The 21,757-nt window shown below is 39.4% G+C and overlaps 1 protein-coding gene across 1 annotated transcript in view; it reads right to left on the reverse strand.

Moving 5' to 3' along the window:
• kiaa0586 (KIAA0586 ortholog) overlaps positions 1-21,757 on the reverse strand; it is a 547,244-nt gene that overhangs the window by 478,502 nt on the left and 46,985 nt on the right. The window contains exons 6-7 of the mRNA XM_078233832.1: positions 16,593-16,829; positions 2,287-2,494 (exon numbers count right to left, since the gene is read on the reverse strand). Of these exons, the coding sequence (XP_078089958.1) occupies positions 2,287-2,494; positions 16,593-16,829 (445 nt within the window). The remainder of the gene's footprint in view (positions 1-2,286; positions 2,495-16,592; positions 16,830-21,757) is intronic.

A 21,757-nucleotide genomic window follows, 5' to 3' on the forward strand; every position in this document is an offset into this window, starting at 1 on the left:
TTATTCATAACTGAACTCAGGAATCGGGGGTAAGAAGTGAGGTCGCATGGCCCCTTTAAAGGGGTCATCTCTGAGGGCCATGTGATCGGGCCTGATTCTACGGAGAGGCAGTGCGGGAAACCGAGCCAATCGGGTGCAAGGGTGCGCATCCTGGGTCAGGGAGAAACCTCAGTTTCCTCCTCAGGAGGAGAAGATGCTAGACCCCATATATATATATATATATATATATAAAATATATATATATATATAAAATATATAAATAATGTTGGTCATAAACCCTTTATAACTTGAAGCCACAACCAGTCGCCTTCAAAGTTATTACACACCATGTGAAATCTATTCCAGGCAACCGCTTGTTCAAAACTTTTGGTTTTTGTCTCCGAAGATGTTCAGTGTATCCTTGGTATTAACCTTACATGCTGCTTACATCTTGCATGGCTACTCTAACAATACAGAATGGAAGTTACAAATTCAAAATAAGGTCCCAAAAACGTTATGGGAAAAAAACCTTAGCTGGAATTTATAGAAAAATTATAAATGCAAGTATTAAGAATTCTACTTATGGCAACATTTTAAGTGCAAACAGCTGGCATATCTTCTCTCCCTGGTTTATGGAACTTTGCTGCTACTATTATTTAGAGTAAATATAAACACATATAGATTGCATAAAGCTTTAATCTTCTAATTTATTAACCACCTATATTGTGACGGTAGTATGTTCCGAGATTCTTACGCATTATAAAGTGTCATTTCAAATGGACATGTAGGCATGCAGCTCTAAAGCATCAGGTAAGCAGTTCTGCAAGAGTATAAATCTTCCAATGACAGCTTATATACAAAAAGATCAGAATATTGATGTAACACCTATCGCATATTCACTTAAACAGAAAAATGAAAGTAATTAAATTTAGGAGCCACAATGAAAAAGAAATCTGAGATTTTATGATTGCGTTCTACACTACATTGCACGATATTATCATCCCACCTAATATTCCAATTTCGAAATCTGTAGACAGAACCATAGTGCCCTCTATTGCATAAAACTAAAAATATTCTTTTGTTGAAGAAAGATAGAATGGTGTCCAAGCAGACTCATTTTTAAGGTTTCCTATTAACTTTATAAATTGAATGGCAAATACATTTTTGAGATAACTGAGCAAGCCAAACTATGAGATTCTGAAATTATACTGGCTACAATTAGGCAATTTTACCAGAAATTTTATGAATACAATAGTGAAACTGTATGATGTAACTACTACAAGAGTTAACAATATTTATCTTCTAAAACAAATGTTGAGCTTATGATTCTGTAACGTAATTGAGAACATAGCTTATCAGATAAAATATGCTCATTAAACCACAATGATGAAAACAATTTTTAAAGTGAATATTGGATTATGTTGATGATTAGGAACAGGTAATATATTAAATTTTCATTACTCATCATGATCAGGGCCATTGATTTATTTACGGTGACTAACTTCAGTTTTTATTGTATGGTATTTTTAGATTTTTGCTGATGTTTTGGGATCAAATCTTGCAATTTGTTGTGCTTTGCTCATCATAACCATGCATTCATTTTATGCTGTGGAGACAATGATGTTAAAATATTATTTGCATCATAATCCTGAATAGATAGATTGATAAAATTTCTAAGAACTTTTCAAAACCCTAATAAAAGTTCATCAAAATCAATTTAACATTAATAATACCTACTACGAGGATTAGAAATTCTCATGGTCAAAAGCCCAGAGATTATAAATGCACGATTATTCGGTCTGGAAATATGATGCTACATATTTTTGTTTTAGAACCAAAGATTTACTTTAGAGTATTAACGTACTGGCCTTCAGTGGTAAAAATAATACATTATAGAATGAGCCCATAATTTTGCTCCTAACACGTACACTGAAATTCTGGACCAACATAGCTGCCAAAATGAATTCTCTTGAATTTTCTTGGTGGTATTGCATAAATTAACTCCAGGCAGTACTATACGATATCAATGCATTATTTTAAAGTGCAGGTTTGAAATGAAACCCGACTGCAAAAATGTGCATCATTTTTATGCCAGATTAAATATTAAAGATCCCTAATCTTGTGACTTCATAATCAAAATTATTTATTATACTCTTTTTATTCAGGTAAAAAACTAATTCCTGTTAATGTCGCCATAACAAGCATTGAGTGAAATTTCATCACAAAAGGTTTGTTTTTATTCTACAGAATTGTAATCGACAAAGAAAATATTTCCCCATCTGACACAAAACTGCTTGCTCTTCTCACCCAGTGCTGCTGCAGAGGAGTCAGATGGCACATCTCTGAGAGAAACATAATGGATGCTGTTGCTTGGCAACTGCTGACGGCCTTGATTCAGAGCCTGTGTTGCACAACAACGTGTTGCTGAACTCTGTGTCATCTTGTCAGAATGTGTTGGAGATGCACTAACGGGATGGATGTTGCTTGTTGTGAATGCTGAAGTCAACATTCGTGACTAAAAGACAAACATAAGGATAATTTATTATGATCAATGTACAATAATATAGCATAACTTTAACTTTTTATTAAGCATTGCAAGTAAATGTGAAGCAAAGTTCAGGAAATTACATATGTGTATAATCTCAGTTTAAAACAGCTCTCAAGTAATATTCATACAATCGTAACAATCCTGGATATGTCCATGTAGATTTTGAATGGTAAAGCAATTAACACAATTTTCATTTACAGATCTGCATTTCCAAAGAGAAGAATGGGACTAGTGATCCACTTGATAAACATTCATTGTACAGAAAAAAAACCCAATAAATAGAAAATCAAAATTACTCTTATTGCTACTACATAGACTCACTTGAAAAATCTTGCATCAAAATCAATAACATCCCGGCAGATTTATGGTGAATGGCTCAAGGTAAGTCAAGCAATATGCATGTTATAATAATAGGAATTTCAACATGTGGGACCACTGATTTATGTTAGTGTGACCATAGAAAATAAATACTATCTGAATTGTGCATTTTATGCCATAATTGCTTAAAAACTTACAACTGCATGCAGTTGTATCAGCTTTGATTGTAAATTCATATATTCACATTCAGGATAGAAAGTGCCGAAGTAAACGTAGTACAATTATCAAAGGCAATTAGGAGCCTGCAATGCTGGTTTGCAAATCCCATCATAAGAAACAAAAAACCTCCTTGAGGTTCTGTGATTAGGTTACATAACTATTTTCATTATGAATATGGGCATAGAACAATCAAATAAAAACACTAAAATAAAGATAGAACTATGACTTTAAATAGCAATCAAATTATATCTGCATGCCCCGGTCAAATCATCTCCCACTTTACAGGAGTCCATTTTGATCACAACATTCTAATTCCTCCATATTTGCTCTTGGTAGAGCATGTGTTATTATCTTGTCTGTTCCCACTACATGAATGATTTTCAAACTGTATGGCTGCAGCATTAAACTCGAACAAAATGGTCTCATGTCCTTGGTATGAAACTTTGCTAAAAAGGTTGAAGGATTATGGTCCATATAAATAGCAGTCTCTGTTGAGTTGTTAGATATTTGATTTGATTTATGATTGTCACATGAATTAGCATACAGTGAAAAGTATTGTTTCTTGCGCGCCGTACGAAGAAAACTGCACATTAAAGAAGGAAAGGAGGAGGTGCAGATTGTAGTGTTACAGTCATAACTAGGAAGCAGAGAAAGATCAACTTAATATAAGGTAAGTCCACTCAAAAGTCTGATGGCAGCAGGGAAGAAACTGTCCTCGAGTCGGTTGGGTCTTTTGTATCTTTTTCTCGACAGAAGAAGGTGGAAGAGAGTATGTCCGGGGTGCATGGGGCCCTTGATTATGCTGACTGCTTTTTGGAGGCAGTGGGAAGTGTAGACAGTGTCAATGGATAGGAGGCTGGTTTGTGAGATGGACTGGGCTTCATTCACGGCCCTTTGTAGTTTCTTGCAGTCTTGGATAGTGCAGGAACCATACCAAGCTATGATACAACCGGAAAGAATGCTTTCTATGATGCACCTGTAAAAGTTGGAGAGAGTCATAGCGGACATGCTGAATTTCCTTCGCCCTCTGAGAAAGTAGTGGATATGTAGACTTTGAAATGTTATAGAGCCAAGAACAAACTCAAAAGTCTCTTTTTCTGCAGTTAGGTATTTCCGCAGGCAAGAATTTAATTTTTGAGAAAAGTAACTGACTGACTGCCTGTTCGATCCCTACGCTATCACACCCTCTTGTCATAATACTGCATCAATATTTACATTACTGACATCAACAACCAGTTTAATTATCTTAGCATAATTTGGTGCTGTTCAAATTAGTCTGGTAGCCAGTACAGCTTTCAAGTTGTTAAAGGTACTTTGACACTCCTGTGTCCATTCAAACTTCTTTCCTTGCTTTAATAAGTTTGTCAGAGGAGGCACGACAGTGCTGCAATTCAGAACAAATCTCCAATAGAATGCACTTATGCACATATATCACAGAATTACTCGTCTTGTCTTCAGCAATGGAAAGTCCAAGATAGCCCTTATTTTTGTTTCTCTACTTGGCCATGTCTCACAGTGTGGCCCAAATAAGTCACATTTGCTTTGGCAAATTCATGTTTTGCCAAATTCATGACAAAATTGGATCTTTGTAACTGATCAAACAATTTGTTCCAGTGTTGTAAATGTTCCTCCCAGATTTGGCTGAACACAACCAAATCATCAACACAACACATTGCATAATCCTTCAAAGGTCTTGTTGGTTAATCCTTGAAAGGTTGCTGGTGCATTCTTCATTCCAAAGAGCATGACTTTACATTGAAGAAGTCCATCCGGGATACCAAAAGCTGATATCTCTTGTGCTCTATTTGTCAATTTAACTTGTCAATATCCCTTCAATAAATCAATTTTTGTAACGAACCTTGCTTGTCCAATTTTCTCAAAACAGTCTTTTAGTCACAGAATCGAATATGATTCCATCTTTGTTATCGCATTGACTCTGCGATAATCTGTACACACCGTTGTGACCCATCTGGTTTCAGTACCATTACAATAGGTGAGATCTAGTTACTGTGACTCAGTTTAATTATATTATTTCCCAACATTAACTTGACTTCTTCCCTCACTTGGGCTAACTCCTCTGGATAGAGTCTATAAGAATGTTGCATCTCTCACAATAACATTATGTATGGATAAAGACAGGTTCCTTCATCTATTTATACAAATTGATTTATGAGTTTGAAATTACTTTCATCTTGACAGTTTTCAGGACGATTTCATAACATTTTCCAATCTGATTACTGGAGGGTCAACTGATTAATTCTCAAATAATTCTGATATTTTTATTTCACCCCCTCCTTCTTTTACTGCTGTAAACACACTCCTCTCCTGGTTATCACTGACTTTTCTTCCTGTCCCGGAGTACTCACGATATAATTTGCATCATTGAGTTTCTTTTTGATTTGATAAGGTCCAGTGAATCTCACTTTTAAAGGGTCAACTGACAGTAACACCATTAACACTTGTCTCCAGTCACAAAATTTCGAGCTTTGGCATTTTCACCTGCTCTTGCTTTTATTGTTTGCTGATCAATTTTCAAATGCTCTTTGGTCAACTCACATGCTTTGGTTAATCTTTTCCAGAAATTTGACATATAGGCCAAAGGTGTAGTCTCTGAACTTCGTTTATATTTTTTTCTTTCATTAATTTAAGAGGTTCTCTCATCTCATGCCCATATGTCAGTTCAAAGGGACTGAATCCTATGGACTCATTAGGGGCATGCCTAACGGCAGACAGTAAAAATGGAATGCCTTCTCCCAATCATTAGGACATTCCTGACAATAGGTTTTAATCATGGTCTTTAAAGTTTGATGCCACCTTTCTCATGCTCCTTGAGATTGTGGAAGCTAAGCTGAAGATTTCAATCGTTTTATTCCTAAAATATTCATTATTTCTTTGAATATTTGTGACATAAAGTTTTAGCCTTGATTTGATTGTATTTCCTTAGGTAATCCATATCTTGTAAAAAATTAAACTAACTTTTCCATTGCCATTTTTACTGTAACTTTTCTCAGGGAATCTTGTTGAAACTTCCATAGTTGTTAAAAGGTACAAATTGCCACTTCTGGTTTTAGGTAGGGGTCCTACACAATCTATAAATACCCTGCTAAATGGTTCTTCAAAAGCTGGTATCAGAAGGGAGCAGCTTTAAGAGATAAATCGGGTTTCCCATGAACTGACATGCATGACACATTTGGCAGAATTTAACCACATCTTTGTGCAATGCTGGCCAATAAAGATGTTTCAGTATTTTAGCCTGCAATTTCTTAATACTTAACTGACCTTCTATTGGAAGTTCATGAGCCACTCATTAACCAGAAGGAACTACTACCTGATGAACTACTGCCCATTCCTCATTGGCTGGTATTTGAAGTGATCCCCATTTCTTCATCAGTACTTTGTTTTTTAAAATAATAATACTCAGGTATTAGTTCACATTCAGTCTCTGAGTAGGCTGTTTGATACTGCTCTCTCAATTCAGGATCAGCCTGTTGCATTTCTACTGAAGATAGGCTAAACAAATTCGCTGGGACCTTTGCTGCTTGTTATATATGAATGATTTGGAGGTAAATATAATTGGTTTGATTAATAAGTTTGCGGACGGCTCAAAGGCTGGTGGAATAGCGATGAGGACCGTCAGAGGATACAGATCAGTTGGAGACTTGGGCGGAGAGAGGGCAGATTGAGTTTAATCCGAACAAATGTGAGATAATGCATTTTGGAAGGTCTAATACAGATGGGAAATATACGGTAAATGGCAGAACCCTTAAGAGTATTGGTAGCCAGAGGGATCTGGGTGTACAGGTGCACAGGTCACTGAAAGTGGCAATGCAGGTGGAGAAGGTAGTCATGATGGCATACGGCATGCTTGCCTTCATTGGCTGGGGCATTGAGTTTAAAAATTGGCAAGTCATGTTGCAGCTTTATAGAACCTTAGATAGGCCGCACTTGGAAGATAGTGTTCAATTCTGGTCGCCACACTACCAGACAGATGTGGAGACTTTGGAGAGGGTACAGAAAAGATTTACCAGGATGTTGCCTGGTATGAAGAGCATTTTCTATGAGGAGAGGTTGAAGAAACATGGTTTGTTCTCACTAGAATGAGTAGAATGAATGAATAGGTTGAGGGGCGACCAGAAAGAAGTATGCAAGATTATGAGGGGCATAGACAGAGTGGATAGTCAGAAGCTTTTTCCCAGAGTGGAAGAGTCAATTATTAGGGGGCATAGGTTTAAGGTGCGTAGGGCAAGGTTTAAAGGAGATGTACGAGGCAAGTTTTTTTACACAGAGGGTGGTGGGTGCCTGGAACTCACTGCCGGGGGTGGTAGTGGAAGCAGATACAATAGTGACTTTTAAGGGACGTCTTGACAAATACATGAATAGGATGGGAATAGAGGGATATGGTCCCTGGAAGGGTAGGGGGTTTTAGTTCAGATGGGCAGCATGGTCGGTGCATGCATGGAGAGCCAAAGGACCTGTTCCTGTGCTGTAATTGTCTTTGTTCTTTGTTCTCATTCTTTCTGCCATCCTCCTTTTCACTTAAATTTTCAAAAATAGTATCAGATAACTGAATTTCTACATCAGACCCCTTTTGTATAGCTTCCTTCTCTTCCTGTCTAATTGTATAGGCTGAGATCTAGTCACAATACAATCAGAAAACAATCTAGGATGTTTCTCTTAATTGTCCCAACAGCTTTGGTGAGGCTAATATTTTTGAATCATTCCCTAAAACAAAAGCAATTCCTGCTATAGGAATTTGATGCGCTACTCCAACTGCAACTTCTCCACTCACTAAATCACTCTTTAATCTAACTCTATATAATGGGACAAGCTTACAACCTCTTGTGTACACCTCCAATTAATATACGTTTCCTTATTAAGTCCTCTGGAAAACAAGCTGCAGCATCAGTGACTGACCTGCTCCAGTGACCCTCAATATCTTTATCGGTTTGCCTCGTTAATTAGAAGAATAAAGGAATGCCTCTGCTCGACAAACAAAATCTTTAAACCTTTCCATAATTTGTCTACTTATTTTATCCCTTAAAGGTAAGACATCCAGAACTTCTGGTAACTCTCTTAAGCAATAATTGAGGAAGAATTTCTTGACTATCCTGTGCAAAATGCTCTTCACTAATAGGTTCAGAGGGAACACAACAATTTTAATACCAATTTCCTTTCCAGATGTAACCTTTTTCTGAGGATTTCTCAAGCATTCCTGGTACTGCAATAGATCTGCCATTTAATTTCCAACAAATTTTAGTATGTCCAGTCTTATTACAATGGAACCATATTATTTTCTTTACATCGCTTTTAGCCCTTCTACATTATTATTCTGACATCCTTCTGTTTGTTCCTGAAAATTAGTACCTTTTCCATCACCGTATTTTCTATTCCTCCAGTTTCCTTGTTAATGCCCATATGACCACTTCCCCACATGCAACTTTTTCAGATATCATAGGTACCAGCCAAAACTGTCGCTTCACCAATCATTGATGCATAACGCTTAAATAAATATGTTTTAGAACAGAGAACAGTACAGCACAGGAACAGGCCCTTTGACCCTTCAAGCCTGTGCCGATCATGATGTCTGCCTAAACTAGAACCATATGCACTTACTGTATCCTTCCATTCCCATCCTATTCATGTATTCGTCTACATGTCCCTTAAATTACGCCATCGTAACTGCTCCCATCACCTCCCCAGGCAGTGCATTCTAGACATTCACCACCCTCTGTGTAAAAATCTTGCCTCGCACATCTCCTCTAAACTTTTCCCCATGCACCTTAAAACTATGTCCCCTTGTACTTGACTTTTCTACCCTAGGAAAGAGCTTCTGACTATCCACTCTGTCCATGCCACTCATAAACATGTAAACCTCTATCAGGTCGCCCCCTCAACCTCCGTTGTTCCAGTGAGAACAAACGGAGCTTACCCAACCTCTCCTCATAGCTAATACCCTCCAGACCAGGCAACATCCTGGTAAACCTCTTCTGTACCCTCTCCATTGCATCCACATCCTTCTGGTAGTGTGGAGACCAGAACTGTAGACAATATTCCAAATGAGGCCTAACTAAGGTTTTGTACAGCTGCTGCATGACCTGCCAATTTTAATATATATGCTCAGATCTCTCTGCTTGTCAATATTCCTAAGAGTTCTACCATTTACTGTATAATTCCTACATGCATTGGATCTTCCAAAATGCATTACCTCACATTTGTCCGGATTAAACTCCATCTGCCATTTCTCCGCCCAAGTCTCAAACCAGTCGATATCTTGCTACATCCTCTGACAATCCCCTTCACTATCCACAACTCCGCCAATTTTTGTGTCGTCTGCGAACTTACTAATCAGACCAGCTACATTTTCCTCCAAATCATTTATATATACTAAGAACAACAAAGGTCCCAGAACTGATCCCTGTGGAACACCGCTAGTCACAGCCTTCCATTCAGAAAAGCACCCCTCTACTGCTATCCTCTGTCTTCTATGCTCAAGCCAGTTCTGTATCCATCTTGCCAGCTCTCCTCTGATCTTGTATGACTTCACATTTCGTACCAGTCTACCATGAGGTACCTTGTCAAAGGCTTTACTGAAGTCCATGTATACAACATCCACTCCTTTCCCTCATCTATCATCTTCGTCACTTCCTCGAAAAACTCAGTCAAGTTAGTGAGGCACGACTTCCCCCTCACAAAACCACGCTGTCTATCACTAATAAGTCCATTTGTTTCCAAATGTGAATAAATCCTGTCCCTAAGAATCTTTTCCAATAACTTCCCGACTACTGACATAAGGCCTATAATTTCCTGGATTATCCCTGCTGCCCTTCTTAAACAATGGAATAACATTGGCTACTCACCAGTCCTCTGGAACTTCACCTGTAGCCAATGAGGATACAAAGACTTCTCTCAAGGCTCCAGCAATTTCTGCCCTTGCCCCCCTCAGTTTTCTGGGGTCGATCCCATCAGGCTCTGGGGACTTATCTACTTTAATGCTTTTTAAGACACCCCTAACTCCTCCTCCTTTTTGATATCGGCATGACCCAGAATATCTACACATCCTACCCTCGGCTTCTCATCCACCAAGTCCTTCTCTTTGGTGAATATTGAGGCAAAGTATTCATTTAGTATCTCGCCCATTTCCTCTGGTTCCATGCATAGATTCCCTCCACTATCCTTGGGTGGACCAACCCTTTCCCTGGCTACCCTCTTGCTCGTTACATATATATAAAATGCCATAGGATTTTCCTTAATCCTGTTTGCCAAGGACTTTTCATTACCCCTTTTAGCCCTCCCAACTCCTTCCTCAACTTCCTTCTTACGAAGGAATGGTTATTGAAAAACTATTTAGGAATTCTTCTATAATCATGATTTCGTCATGTTCTCAAAAGTTTTCTTTAACTTCACCAATCGAAACCATTGATTCATAACATTTATTTTTCTCTTGCAAATTCTACAAATGTCTGATTAGGTTTCTTTCTTACGGTCCTAAACTTTAATTAATAAGCTTCAGAGACAAGCTCATAAGCACTGAGCTTTGCCCTTTTAACTGCTTCATAGTCTGCATTCTGTTCCTCAGTAAGAAGTCTCACAACACCAGGTTAAAGTCTAACAGGTTTATTTGGTAGAAAAAGCCACTAGCTTTCAGAGCGCTGCTCCTTCGTCAGGTAAGTGGGAGTTCTGTTCACAAACAGGGCATATAAAGACACAAACTCAATTTACAAAATAATGGTTGGAATGCAACTATTTTGTAAATTGAGTTTGTGTCTTTATATGCCCTGTTTGTGAACAGAACTCTGACTTATCTGACAAAGGAGCAGCGCTCCGAAAGCTAGTGGCTTTTGCTACCAAATAAACCTGTTGGACTTCAACCTGGTGTTGTGAGACTTCTTACTGTGCTTACCCCAGTCCAACGCCGACATCTCCACATTCTGTTCCTCAAACGGACTAGTGTACACATTCATAGCTGTACCCGACAGGACACTATGTAACATTAAGGTCCAAGCATATTTTGACCACTTCAAATCTTTCAACTCCATCCTCTGAAAATTTAGACACTAAAGTGCAGTGGAATTGGGATCATCCTCTTTATTCTAAGCTTTTCTCGCGCCAAGGCAAGTTGTGTGATTTATTTATTTCCAGTAACAAGACTTGACTTTTTTTGCTGTGTGAGCTGGGGTTTAAAATATATAATGTTTCAGGAGGAAAGAGAAATCCAGAGACAAACGGGACTTAAACAAACGGAAGAAAATTCCCAAATAACTGACACCCCTGAAGACCTTCCATTTATTTTCTCATTTTGAAGCTCTAGCTTTACAACTTCCATTTCAAACATTTTCATTTCTTTTGCTCTTTTTCCTTTCTTTACAATTCAAGATTTTTTCAATTTTCTTTCTCCTCCAATTCAAGTATTTTCATCTTTTTTCCCTATCACAAGCTGCTTCAATTGCAACTGAATATTTGCGCCCTCTAGCTACGACACACCAATTTCAGCTGTATCTTCTTAATTCTAAACATTGGGTAATTACTTAAGAGCATTTCAACCTTACAAAATTCTGCTTTTATTTCTACCGACAATTTAAGCGCTAACTCTCTCAGTCTAATTTAAGTCAAGGATCTCACATAATCTATGGTTATTTCTTTTATTCCCATTAAAGTTTAGCAACAGTCAAAGCCATTTTGAATTCCACCCTGTGTAATATTTTTCACAGCAAACTGTATTCCTGTGCCCAATACCTCCATGGATTCGTTTCTATAAGGATTCACAGATCCTTAAAAGTCAAGGATTTTTAATTCAGCAAGATTGTTTTCATCCCAGAGTGAACCCTGACTTAGTAGATTCTGACTTTTTTTTAAAGAAATCATGGAGGTCAGTTACTGAACACCCAAGAGTCTGCCAATATACTGTTAACACAAAGAATAAACTGTTTATTCAACAAGAAAAAAATGAACTATATTACACTAGACAGAAAGGTTGGAAAGATTTCCAGAAAATGATTCAAACTCACACTATTCCTTTTATCCCAGCAACCCTTACAGACACAAAACCCCAGTGAAGATTTACTGTCTCAACACCAAAGTTTCTGACTTGCGTTAGCTTAGTTTCAAAGAGTTTTGTTCCAGATGACTTCTGAGCAACAACCAAATGCTTTTCTTCAGCTGGTATCTCTCCCTGCAATCTAAACTCACTATCGCTTCAACTTCAGAGCAAATACATGAGTTCCTTAAACTCAGTTCCCCAGCAGGCTTGCAGGGTTTTTTATTAGAGAAATTCAATCAAAGTATGCCACATCTTTCAGGAAACAACTTGATTCTTCTCACTCACCCACTATTCTCTAAAGGATGAGACTTCTTGGATCCTTCCATTACCATCCAGCTAGTCAAACCCTCCAAACTCTCCTTCAACAGCTCATGATTGTGAACTACCCCACTAGAGCATGGACCTCACTGCATTCTTGTTCAGTGACAACAAATCAGAAACGCCCTCGATTTTGGACAGCCTCCTGTCATTGGTTCCAGCCGTTTCTCTCTCTGTCTTTCTCAAAGCTGTTCCCAAGCTGATCTGTTTCTATGAAAAAATCACCCAGGCATAAACTCAAAACCAAACAAAATACTTCCGGCAATCTATCTCCACAGCAATGTGGCACATCTGGGATGCCCGAGATAGAGATTTAAACTAACTATCCTCAATTTCCAAAGCTCCCCTTTGTTCCGGGAATCCATCTTGTTGGGGATCAGATCAGAAACTCCAAGTATATTATGAAGTTTGCTTAGACCTCAACTTTTACTTTTGACTTTGGCATTAGGATGAACATAAGGTGTTTTGCTCCAGTATTGTTCAATTGGCCCGCCAGGAAGCTTTTATCAAAACAGACTTTATTTAAGAATACAGTTAGAATATAACCAAAATGACTTAGCATAACTTTTATCAATTATAATCCTTAAACATAACAAAATATAATTCTCAACCGCTATCCATCTCTGTTGATCCAATTTAGCAGTCTCCCCATAGACACAATTCCCTTCCTCTGAACCAGTTAACACCAAAAGCAGATATGCTTACGTGGATGCTAGATTTCCAGCCTTTTAGCACCTATGGACAGAGATCCAGACAGATTCCTGTCTTCTGACTCTCAGTCAGCAGACTCTCAGAGAAAGAGATATCTACTCCCAAACAGCAGAATCTCAGAGAAAGAGATTTATTTCCAGACAGATTGCAGTCTCTAATTTCAGAGAGAAATAGAGAGGCCAGCTCTCCCACAACTCCAAGCAGCATCTAAGCGTGAATTCTCTGTGTCAGCCTAGCTCCACCCAGTCATCTGATATTACTGTCAATCAACCCAATCAAGTTCTACTCTGCAAAACCCCAGGGGAAATCACTAAAATCAGCAGAACAGCATTAGTTCAGGTTAAAACAAACATTGTAGCAAATATGCTGCTGCTGTAACAATAGAGGATGCCGGTTATAGACCCAGCAATACTGATAAGAACAGACTGTTAAAACAGAAATATGACGAAAATACATTTCTTAAAGGCACAGTATCATCACCATATGAATAATTTAAGCCCCTTATTGAGTCAACTGTAGACATTGTGTCTCTACCAAGAAGCTCAGAGAGATGACCCATTGTTGAAGGTTTTCCTACTTTAAACTCTGACTTTATTCAGTAAAGATTGATTTGCAATTACTTGAGGTTTGATAACAAGCTTCTCAAACCAGGTGTTTCCACTTATCTTATATTTAAATATTTATGTACCCAAACTAAAAGTTATACTCCTAAAACAGATCAATGATAAAATTATGAACATCCATTTTTTTTCATATGATGCACATGTCCTGTCCATATTCTCAAATTGCAACTTACAAGTCTTGTAATTTAAAATCAGCATTTATAATGACAAATACTTATATCATATTTCATAATGGCAGAAGTTGTATGTCAATATTATGACTTTGGATCTTGATTAGCACATTACACAAGAGTTTCTGTCTGAAAGAATGAGAGAAAATTTTCAAAGGTTATGAATAAATTATGTAGGGAAAGGGACAAATAACTGCAGATGCTGTTTTAATGTTACAAAGTATGTAGGAATACACTCCAGAAGCAGGTATAGCAGATGGGAAAATAATCTAAATGAGGAAACTAGGGAGGCAGATGAGCAAATATTAACTGAGAGAGAGGAGGGGAAAAGAAATAAATAAAATGACTCAGGTCCTTATACAACCAGGCAATGGGCTGTGTACACCATCATATACTTATATCAAAGGAAGAACTTGCATTTATATAACAACAACAACTTAAATTTACAAAGTGCCTTCAGTGTAATGAAACATCTCAAGGCACTTCAGAGATGCATTATATAACAAAGTGTGACACCGAGCAACCGAAGGAGATATTAGGTCAGATGTCCAAAAGCTTGGGCAAAAAGGTAGATTTTAAGGAGCGTCTTAAAGGAGGAATATGGAGAAGCTTAAGGATAGTATTTCAGAGCTTGGGGCCGAAGCAACTGAAGGCCAATGGAGGTTGCAATTAAAACTGGGGGTCGACAAGAGACCAGAAATAAAGAAGTGCAGATACCTTGGAGAGTTGTGAGACCTGGAGGAGATTACAGAGATGGGGAGAGGGGGGACCATGGAGGGATTTGAAAACAAGGATGAGAATTTTAAAATCAACTCATTGCTTAACTGGGAGTCAATGTAGGTCAGTCAGTAGGACTTGCTGCAAGTTAAGACAGGGGCAGCAAAGTTTTGGATGACCTCAAGTTTAAGGAGGGTAGAATGTGGGAGATGAGCCAGGGGTGTTTTGGAATAGTCAAGTCTATAGGTAACTAAGACGGAAGAGTTGAGACAGGGGTGAAGTCAGTCGATATTAGAAACAGTCTCAGTGATGGCATGAATACGAGATCAGAAGCTCATCTCGGGATCAACAGTGAGATGAAGGTTGCGACTGACTGGCTTAATCTCAGACTGTTGCCAGGGAGATTAATGAAGTCAGTTGCTAGGGAACAGAGTTTGAAGCAGAGATTGAAAACAATGGCTTTATTCTTCCTAATATTTCATTGTAGAAAATTACTGTTCATCGAGTACCATATGTCGGATAAACAGCCTAATAATTTAACAACAATGGAGGAGTCAAGAGAGGTGGTGGTGAGGTAAAGCTGGGTGTTGACAGCATACGTGTAAAAACTAATTTGATGATGCTGCCATGAATAGGTAGCATGTAGTTACGAAGTAAAAGGGGGCACCCGGATGAATCTTGGGGCCATCAGGGCTAACGGTGAAGGAGCAAGGGAAACCATTGCAAATGATTTTCCAGCTACAATTAGATAGATAAGAATGGAACTATGTGAGGACAGTCCCAACCAGCTGGATGACAAAGGCTGCAGACACATTGGAAAGGACAAGGAGGAAATTTTTACCTTTGTCACAGTCAGATAGGATGTCATTTGAGACTTTGACAAGAGCTGTTTCAGTGCTGTGGCAAGGGAGGAAAGCTAATTGGAGGAATTCAAGCATTGAGTTCCAGGATTCGGATTTCGGAGATGACAATATGTTTGAAAACTTTGGCGAAGAAACGGAAGTTTGAACTGGGAAGATAGATTACAAGGATGGTGGGGTCAAGGCATTTATTTTGAGAGAAGTGATGATTTAAAGGAAAGAGGGACAGCACCCGAAGAGCGAGAACCATTTACAATATTGGCTAATATGGATGTCAGGAGGGAGGCGAGGTGATTAGTGGTTTAGTGGAAATGGATTGAGGGAACAGGAATGGGTCTCGTGGACAAGGTGAGCTCAGAAGGGATATGAGGGGAGATAGGAGAGAAGCATAACAGGAAGTTTAGCCAGATGAATTAGTGGAAGGAAGGGATGCAGCAGAGGGAGCTGATTGGATCGTCTCAATCTTAATGAGAAAAAAGTCTTAGAGCTCCTCTCACTTGTTGATGGGTGTGAAGATGAAGGAGACAGAACACGGGTTCAAAAAAGACAGTTTGCAGTTCAGAAAAAAAGTTGGGTATTATCTTTGCATTCCAAGATAAATTTTAAGCTGTTTTAGTCCTCAAGAGCAGGACCTGATTGTATCTTGCATCTTAGGAGATCCCAAAGCAGAAATATTTAAGGGAAGATGTGGCAACAAATTTGCATTCAGCAAGTCCCACAAATTGCAGTGTTGATTGAGGGACAACTACTGGTCAGGATGCTCAAAGAACTCTATGAAAAGCCACCATGAGATTTTTTGCATCCATCTCAACAACCATACAGGGCCCCAATTTAATCAGTCATCCAAAAGGCAGAACCTTTGATAATGCACGTCTCCCTCAAAACTGCAGTACTGTGTCAGTCTGCATTGTCTGTCTGTTCAAGTCCTGCAATACAGTGTAAACCAGACAACGTTCTGCTTGTTGCAGAATATTAAGCACGTGGGTTGTCAAAAATCAATTAATTTAGATGCTATGTCTATCATGTTTGGAAATTGCTAAATGAAGGAAATAATTGTTTTGGATAAGCTATTAATTTATACTGCAGGAATACCTGAAGCTCCAGTTGCTGTTCTTGAAGTTTCTCCAAATGACATAGTCGTTGATGCAAGAGCATGTTTAACTGCTTCTCCAGCTCTCTGACTCTTCCTTGCTGTTCTTTGGGTCCTGGATCCTGAGCCCGAGCCTTCGCTTGCTGTTCTACAATCTGTTTCATCTGTTGATCCATTTCCTGGAGTTTAGTCCCCAACTCAGCCACAGTAGAAAGCTTAGTTTCAAGGTCACTCTGGGCCTAAAGTTAACAAGTTACAAATAATTTGAAAGCTACAAAAACTAGTTTAACATTTTATTATAGAGAACAGCAAACACAATTACATCCATTTCTCAAATGGTACACTCATCACACCCACCAAATAATCTGAATTGCATTTGATGGTATTTTTATTTTACCAATATAATTTTTTTAATAATTCTTGGGATGTATACATCAAGGTTCCCATTTATTATCCCAGCCCTAGTTACACTGAGAAGGTGCTGGTTGGCACCATTCTTAAACCGCAGTCGTCAATGTGGTACACAGCAACCCAATTTGAAACTCAAGCCTAAAATCTTGGGATTAAAAGTTGCATGCTCGACTAACTGAGCTTGATTTGCTACAGCTTAGTACCCATAATAGATTAAAAATATTACAAGTTCTATAGGCATCCTGTCAACTTTCTCCATGATAGAGTTCTGTATTGAAATTTATAATGGGAATTGCTATGTGCATGAAGGAAATGGTGTCGTAGTGGTAATCCAGAGGCTCAGGCTAATTCTCTGGGGAACATGGATTTAAATCCCACCACAGTAGTTGTTGGAATTTAAATTCACTTAATAAACCTGGAATTGAAAGGTAGTCTTGGTAATAGTAATAAAAATAGAAAATGTTGGATAAACTCAGCGGGCCTGGGAGCACGAGTGGGAAGAGAAACACAGCTAGCGTTTCGAGTCTCGGTAATGGTAACCGTGAACTCACTTTAAATGTGAATTCATTATCAACTGTCAAAAACCCATCTTGTTCATTAATGTCCTTTAGGGAAGGAAATCTATCCTGACCTGGTCTGGTCTATATGGGACTTCAGACAGACAGAAATGTATTTGACTCTTAACTGCCCTCTGAAATCGGCCTAGTTCAAGTCCACAGATCCTTGAAAGTGACATCACAGGTGGAGAAGGTGGTGAAGAAGGCATATGGCATGCTTGCCTTTATAGGACGGGGCATAGAGTATAAAAGTTGGGGTCTGATGTTGCAGATGTATAGAACGTTGGTTCGGCCGCATCTGGAATACTGCGTTCAGTTCTGGTCGCCACACTACCAGAAGGACGTGGAGGCTTTGGAGAGAGTACAGAGGAGGTTTACCAGGATGTTACCTGGTATGGAGGGGCTTAGTTATGAGGAGAGATTGGGTAAACTGGGGTTGTTCTCCCTGGAAAGACGGAGGATGAGGGGAGACTTAGTAGAGGTGTATAAAATTATGAAAGGCATAGATAGGGTGAACGGTGGGAAGTTTTTCCCCAGGTCGGTGGTGACGTTCACGAGGGGTCATAGGTTCAAGGTGAAGGGGGGGAGGTTTAACACAGATATCAGACGGACATATTTTACACAGAGGGTGGTGGGGGCCTGGAATGCGCTGCCAGGCAAGGTGGTGGAGGCGGACACACTGGGAACGTTTAAGACTTATCTAGACAGCCATATGAACGGAGTGGGAATGGAGGGATACAAAAGAATGGTCTCGTTTGGACCAGGGAGCGGCGCGGGCTTGGAGGGCCGAAGGGCCTGTTCCTGTGCTGTATTGTTCTTTGACAATTAGGATGGGCATCAAATGCTGGTCTCGCCAGTGATGCCCACATCCAATGAAATAATAAAATACATTCTCTTCTTTTCAGAAGAGTGGAAATACAAATGAACAAGTTTACACAGCACTTTCGAATACCAGGGACATAAAAAATTATAATGGACATAGAGAAACGGTGACTCTCTCTCTTTCAAAAGAGATTGAATTACATCTGCATGCCCTGATACAATTATTCCCCTGCCTCTGCCCCTGCTTCACCTTGAGACTAATTTAATGGACTGCTTGTGTGCAACACCATTGTTGACATGGTAGATCAATTTGTATTTAATAATTTACTGCCCTTTCTAAAAGAAATAATTTTTCCTCTCCTTGAAGCCCTTCAACTCCTCTCAACTTGTCATATTGTAACTGAGTGAAGAGAGAGGTAATCAACTTTTGCATCCTTGCCTTGATACTCTTTGACTCATAGACTTGAAGATGCACAAGAGTGACCGAGCCAATTCTCTGTGCACAGTGCATTCACTCTTGCAAATCCAGCCAATATTTGGAATTTTTTGCAGATGGAAACCATAATTATGAATTCAGAGTCTACCATTCCAGGGCATAACATGTTCACATGACATCAGGCACTGCAATTGCCTTAATTACCAGTATTTTTTTAAAAGTTCATAAATATTTGAAGATTAAATATAATTCACAGATAAATGTGTACAAAGAAAAAGGTAATCCTTTCTCTTTTCTCCACCACCAATTGTCTCCTTAATTTGCAGTTCCCCAGTCCCCTCCACTGATAAAAGGAGCTCACTGACTTCAATGTCAACGTATTCTAGTTCCTTCTTTCACTTTGTCCACCAAGCCAAGTTTCTCCCAAGAATTCCCATAAACCTAGTCCGGAATTTCCTCTCCGATATCTCTTCATGCCGATTCCAAGTAAATCTTGTTCAAGAGATGAACCTCTTGCTTTCTTATTCTCATTCAACTGTTAACCATCCAACCTCCCTTCCTAGCCTCCATGCTGATTGATGTTGTAAACTGTTTGCCTTTCTTCCTCCCTTTCAAAACTACAGTGATCTCCTCATTCCAATTTCAAAAAATCTAAAATGGAAGCCTCGTTCCTTCTAAATTGAGATCCTCTCTGCCCTCTCAGGTGAACATATAAGTTCTCGTGGTACTAGTTTAAAGCAGAGCAGGGGAGTTATCCCCCATGTCCTAGCCAATGTTTACCCATCAGTTAATACTACAAAAACAAATTATTGCTATTTGTCATTGCCAGGCTTCTACATAACAACAGTGGCAAAGCTTCCAAAAGTAATTAATTAGCATAAAGCACTTTGGGATGGCCGGTAGTGGTAAAACATGCCACATCAATGCAAATTTGTTTTTCTTTTCATATGTACACACTCAACACCCAACTCTACCTCACCACCAAACTGTTTAGTGACTGCTTGCCTCAACATCCAGCTCTTGCTGACATGAAATTCCGAACAATTGAGTATTAGGAAGCTCCCCAGCAATCTTTCTTTTGCCACTGTCTCATGCTGAACCTCAACATCATTTTTGATCCTAAACTGAATTCTTGATCACATAATTTATTACAAGAAGAACAATGTCCTGATTGGAGACAGTAGTGGATTATAAAACAGAGAGAGAGAGAGAGAGCGGCAGGAGAGCACGGGCATGATTGCAGAAAGCAGCTCAAGTTTGAAAAAAAAAAGAATCACAAGAAAGGCACAAGTTGACTGGCGAGTGAATATTGTAGCCTTGTCTCTCTTTGGTACTGTATTAAATTTATGGTGTAACTAGTTAAACTCCATTACATAATCACAGATGATCAAGTGATGTTTCTAAACCTAATTAGTTAAAAGTCAATAAAACGACAGGGCAGGTGATGTGCTGCAACTATAGCATGTAGGAAGTGATGGACACCTGCATGATCAACAGCAACCTTGCCTGCAGAAAGTGTCTGTAGCTTGAGGAACCTCGACTTAGAATCGATGAGCTGGAGTCTGAACTTCGGACACTGCAATGCCTCAGAGGGGGAAAGTTACTTGGGTACTTTGTTCCTGAAGGCAGTCACACCCCTTAGGCTAGGTATTTCAAATTTGGCACGTGTTCAAGGGCAGGCTGGTGTGACTGTCACTGAGGCAGGTGTGGGTATACAGGAGGTAGCATTGGTAAAGCCTCAGTCTTTGCAATTGCCCAACAGGTTTGAGGTTCTTGCAGCTTGTGTACATGGTAGCAGGGAGCTTGAACAAACTGACCACGGCACTGAGGTGCAGGGGGACATTTAAGTTGGGGGAGTTAAAGGAATGTAGTTGTAGTCATGGACAGTATTGTTAGGGTGATACATACGGTTTTCTGCTGTATTGCCTGCCCATTGCCAAGGTTAAGTTCTTGGGGCTGAAGATGAACTTGGAGTGGGAGGGGAAGAATCCAGTTATCATGTTCCATATGGGTGCCAACAACATAAATAAGACAGAGGGTCTGCTACAGCAGGCCTTCCCAAACTTTTCCAGCCATGGAACACCTCATGACCACCCAAGAGCATCCGGGAACCCCAAACATTCTCATAATGTCAAAGACATGGTTTATTCCCCTCAATGAATCCTATTCCAAAGCCTCTCCCAGGAGTCTTCTCTCAAAGCCCCCGCCCATTAATTCCTTGCCAAAACCCCCACCCATGAATCCCCTGCCAAAGTGCCCCCCCAATTAATTCCCTACCAAAGGCCCCCATGAATCCCTTCCCAAAGCACCCCGTGAGTCCTCTCCCCGAGCATTTATCTCTGCTGCAGCTCCCACTCCCTTGCCAAATAGACTGCTGCGTCACTTTCTCAGTTGTATTTCTGCCCAGCAACAGAAAAAAAACAAGAAATCAAATTGACCAGTGTCCATCTTCCCTGAGCATTGGCGCCTATTAGAAGCCAATGCTCAGGAGAGGTGGACTCTGATTGGTCAATTTGACTTTGTTGTTCTTTGATTTGTGGTCATTGTTCTTTCGCGAATCTTTGCATCTTTAGCTGACTTATGTGTGCATTTTAGTTCAGTGCTTTTTTTTAGTTTTTTTACACTGTCTTCGTGTCACATGGCTGCCAGAACTACCACAGACCCCCTGGAGGCCTCCCACAGGACACCAGAATTCCGTGGACCCAGTTCTGGAACCCCCAAGATAAAGGATGGGGAATAACTAGTGGCTAAATTAGAAAGCAGAACCACATTGGTAATCTCTGGATTAATACCTGAGCTATGAGCAAATTGGCACAAGGCAAACAAGATCAGACTGTTGAATGCATGGCTCTAAGATTAATGAGGATAAATAGGTTTTGTTTCAAGGAGCACTGGCAGCAGTACTGGGAAAAGAGGGAACTGTACCATCAAGACAGCCTCC

Source organism: Mustelus asterias, chromosome 18, assembly GCF_964213995.1.
Source record: "Mustelus asterias chromosome 18, sMusAst1.hap1.1, whole genome shotgun sequence".
In the NCBI taxonomy this organism is placed as follows: Eukaryota; Metazoa; Chordata; class Chondrichthyes; order Carcharhiniformes; family Triakidae; genus Mustelus; species Mustelus asterias.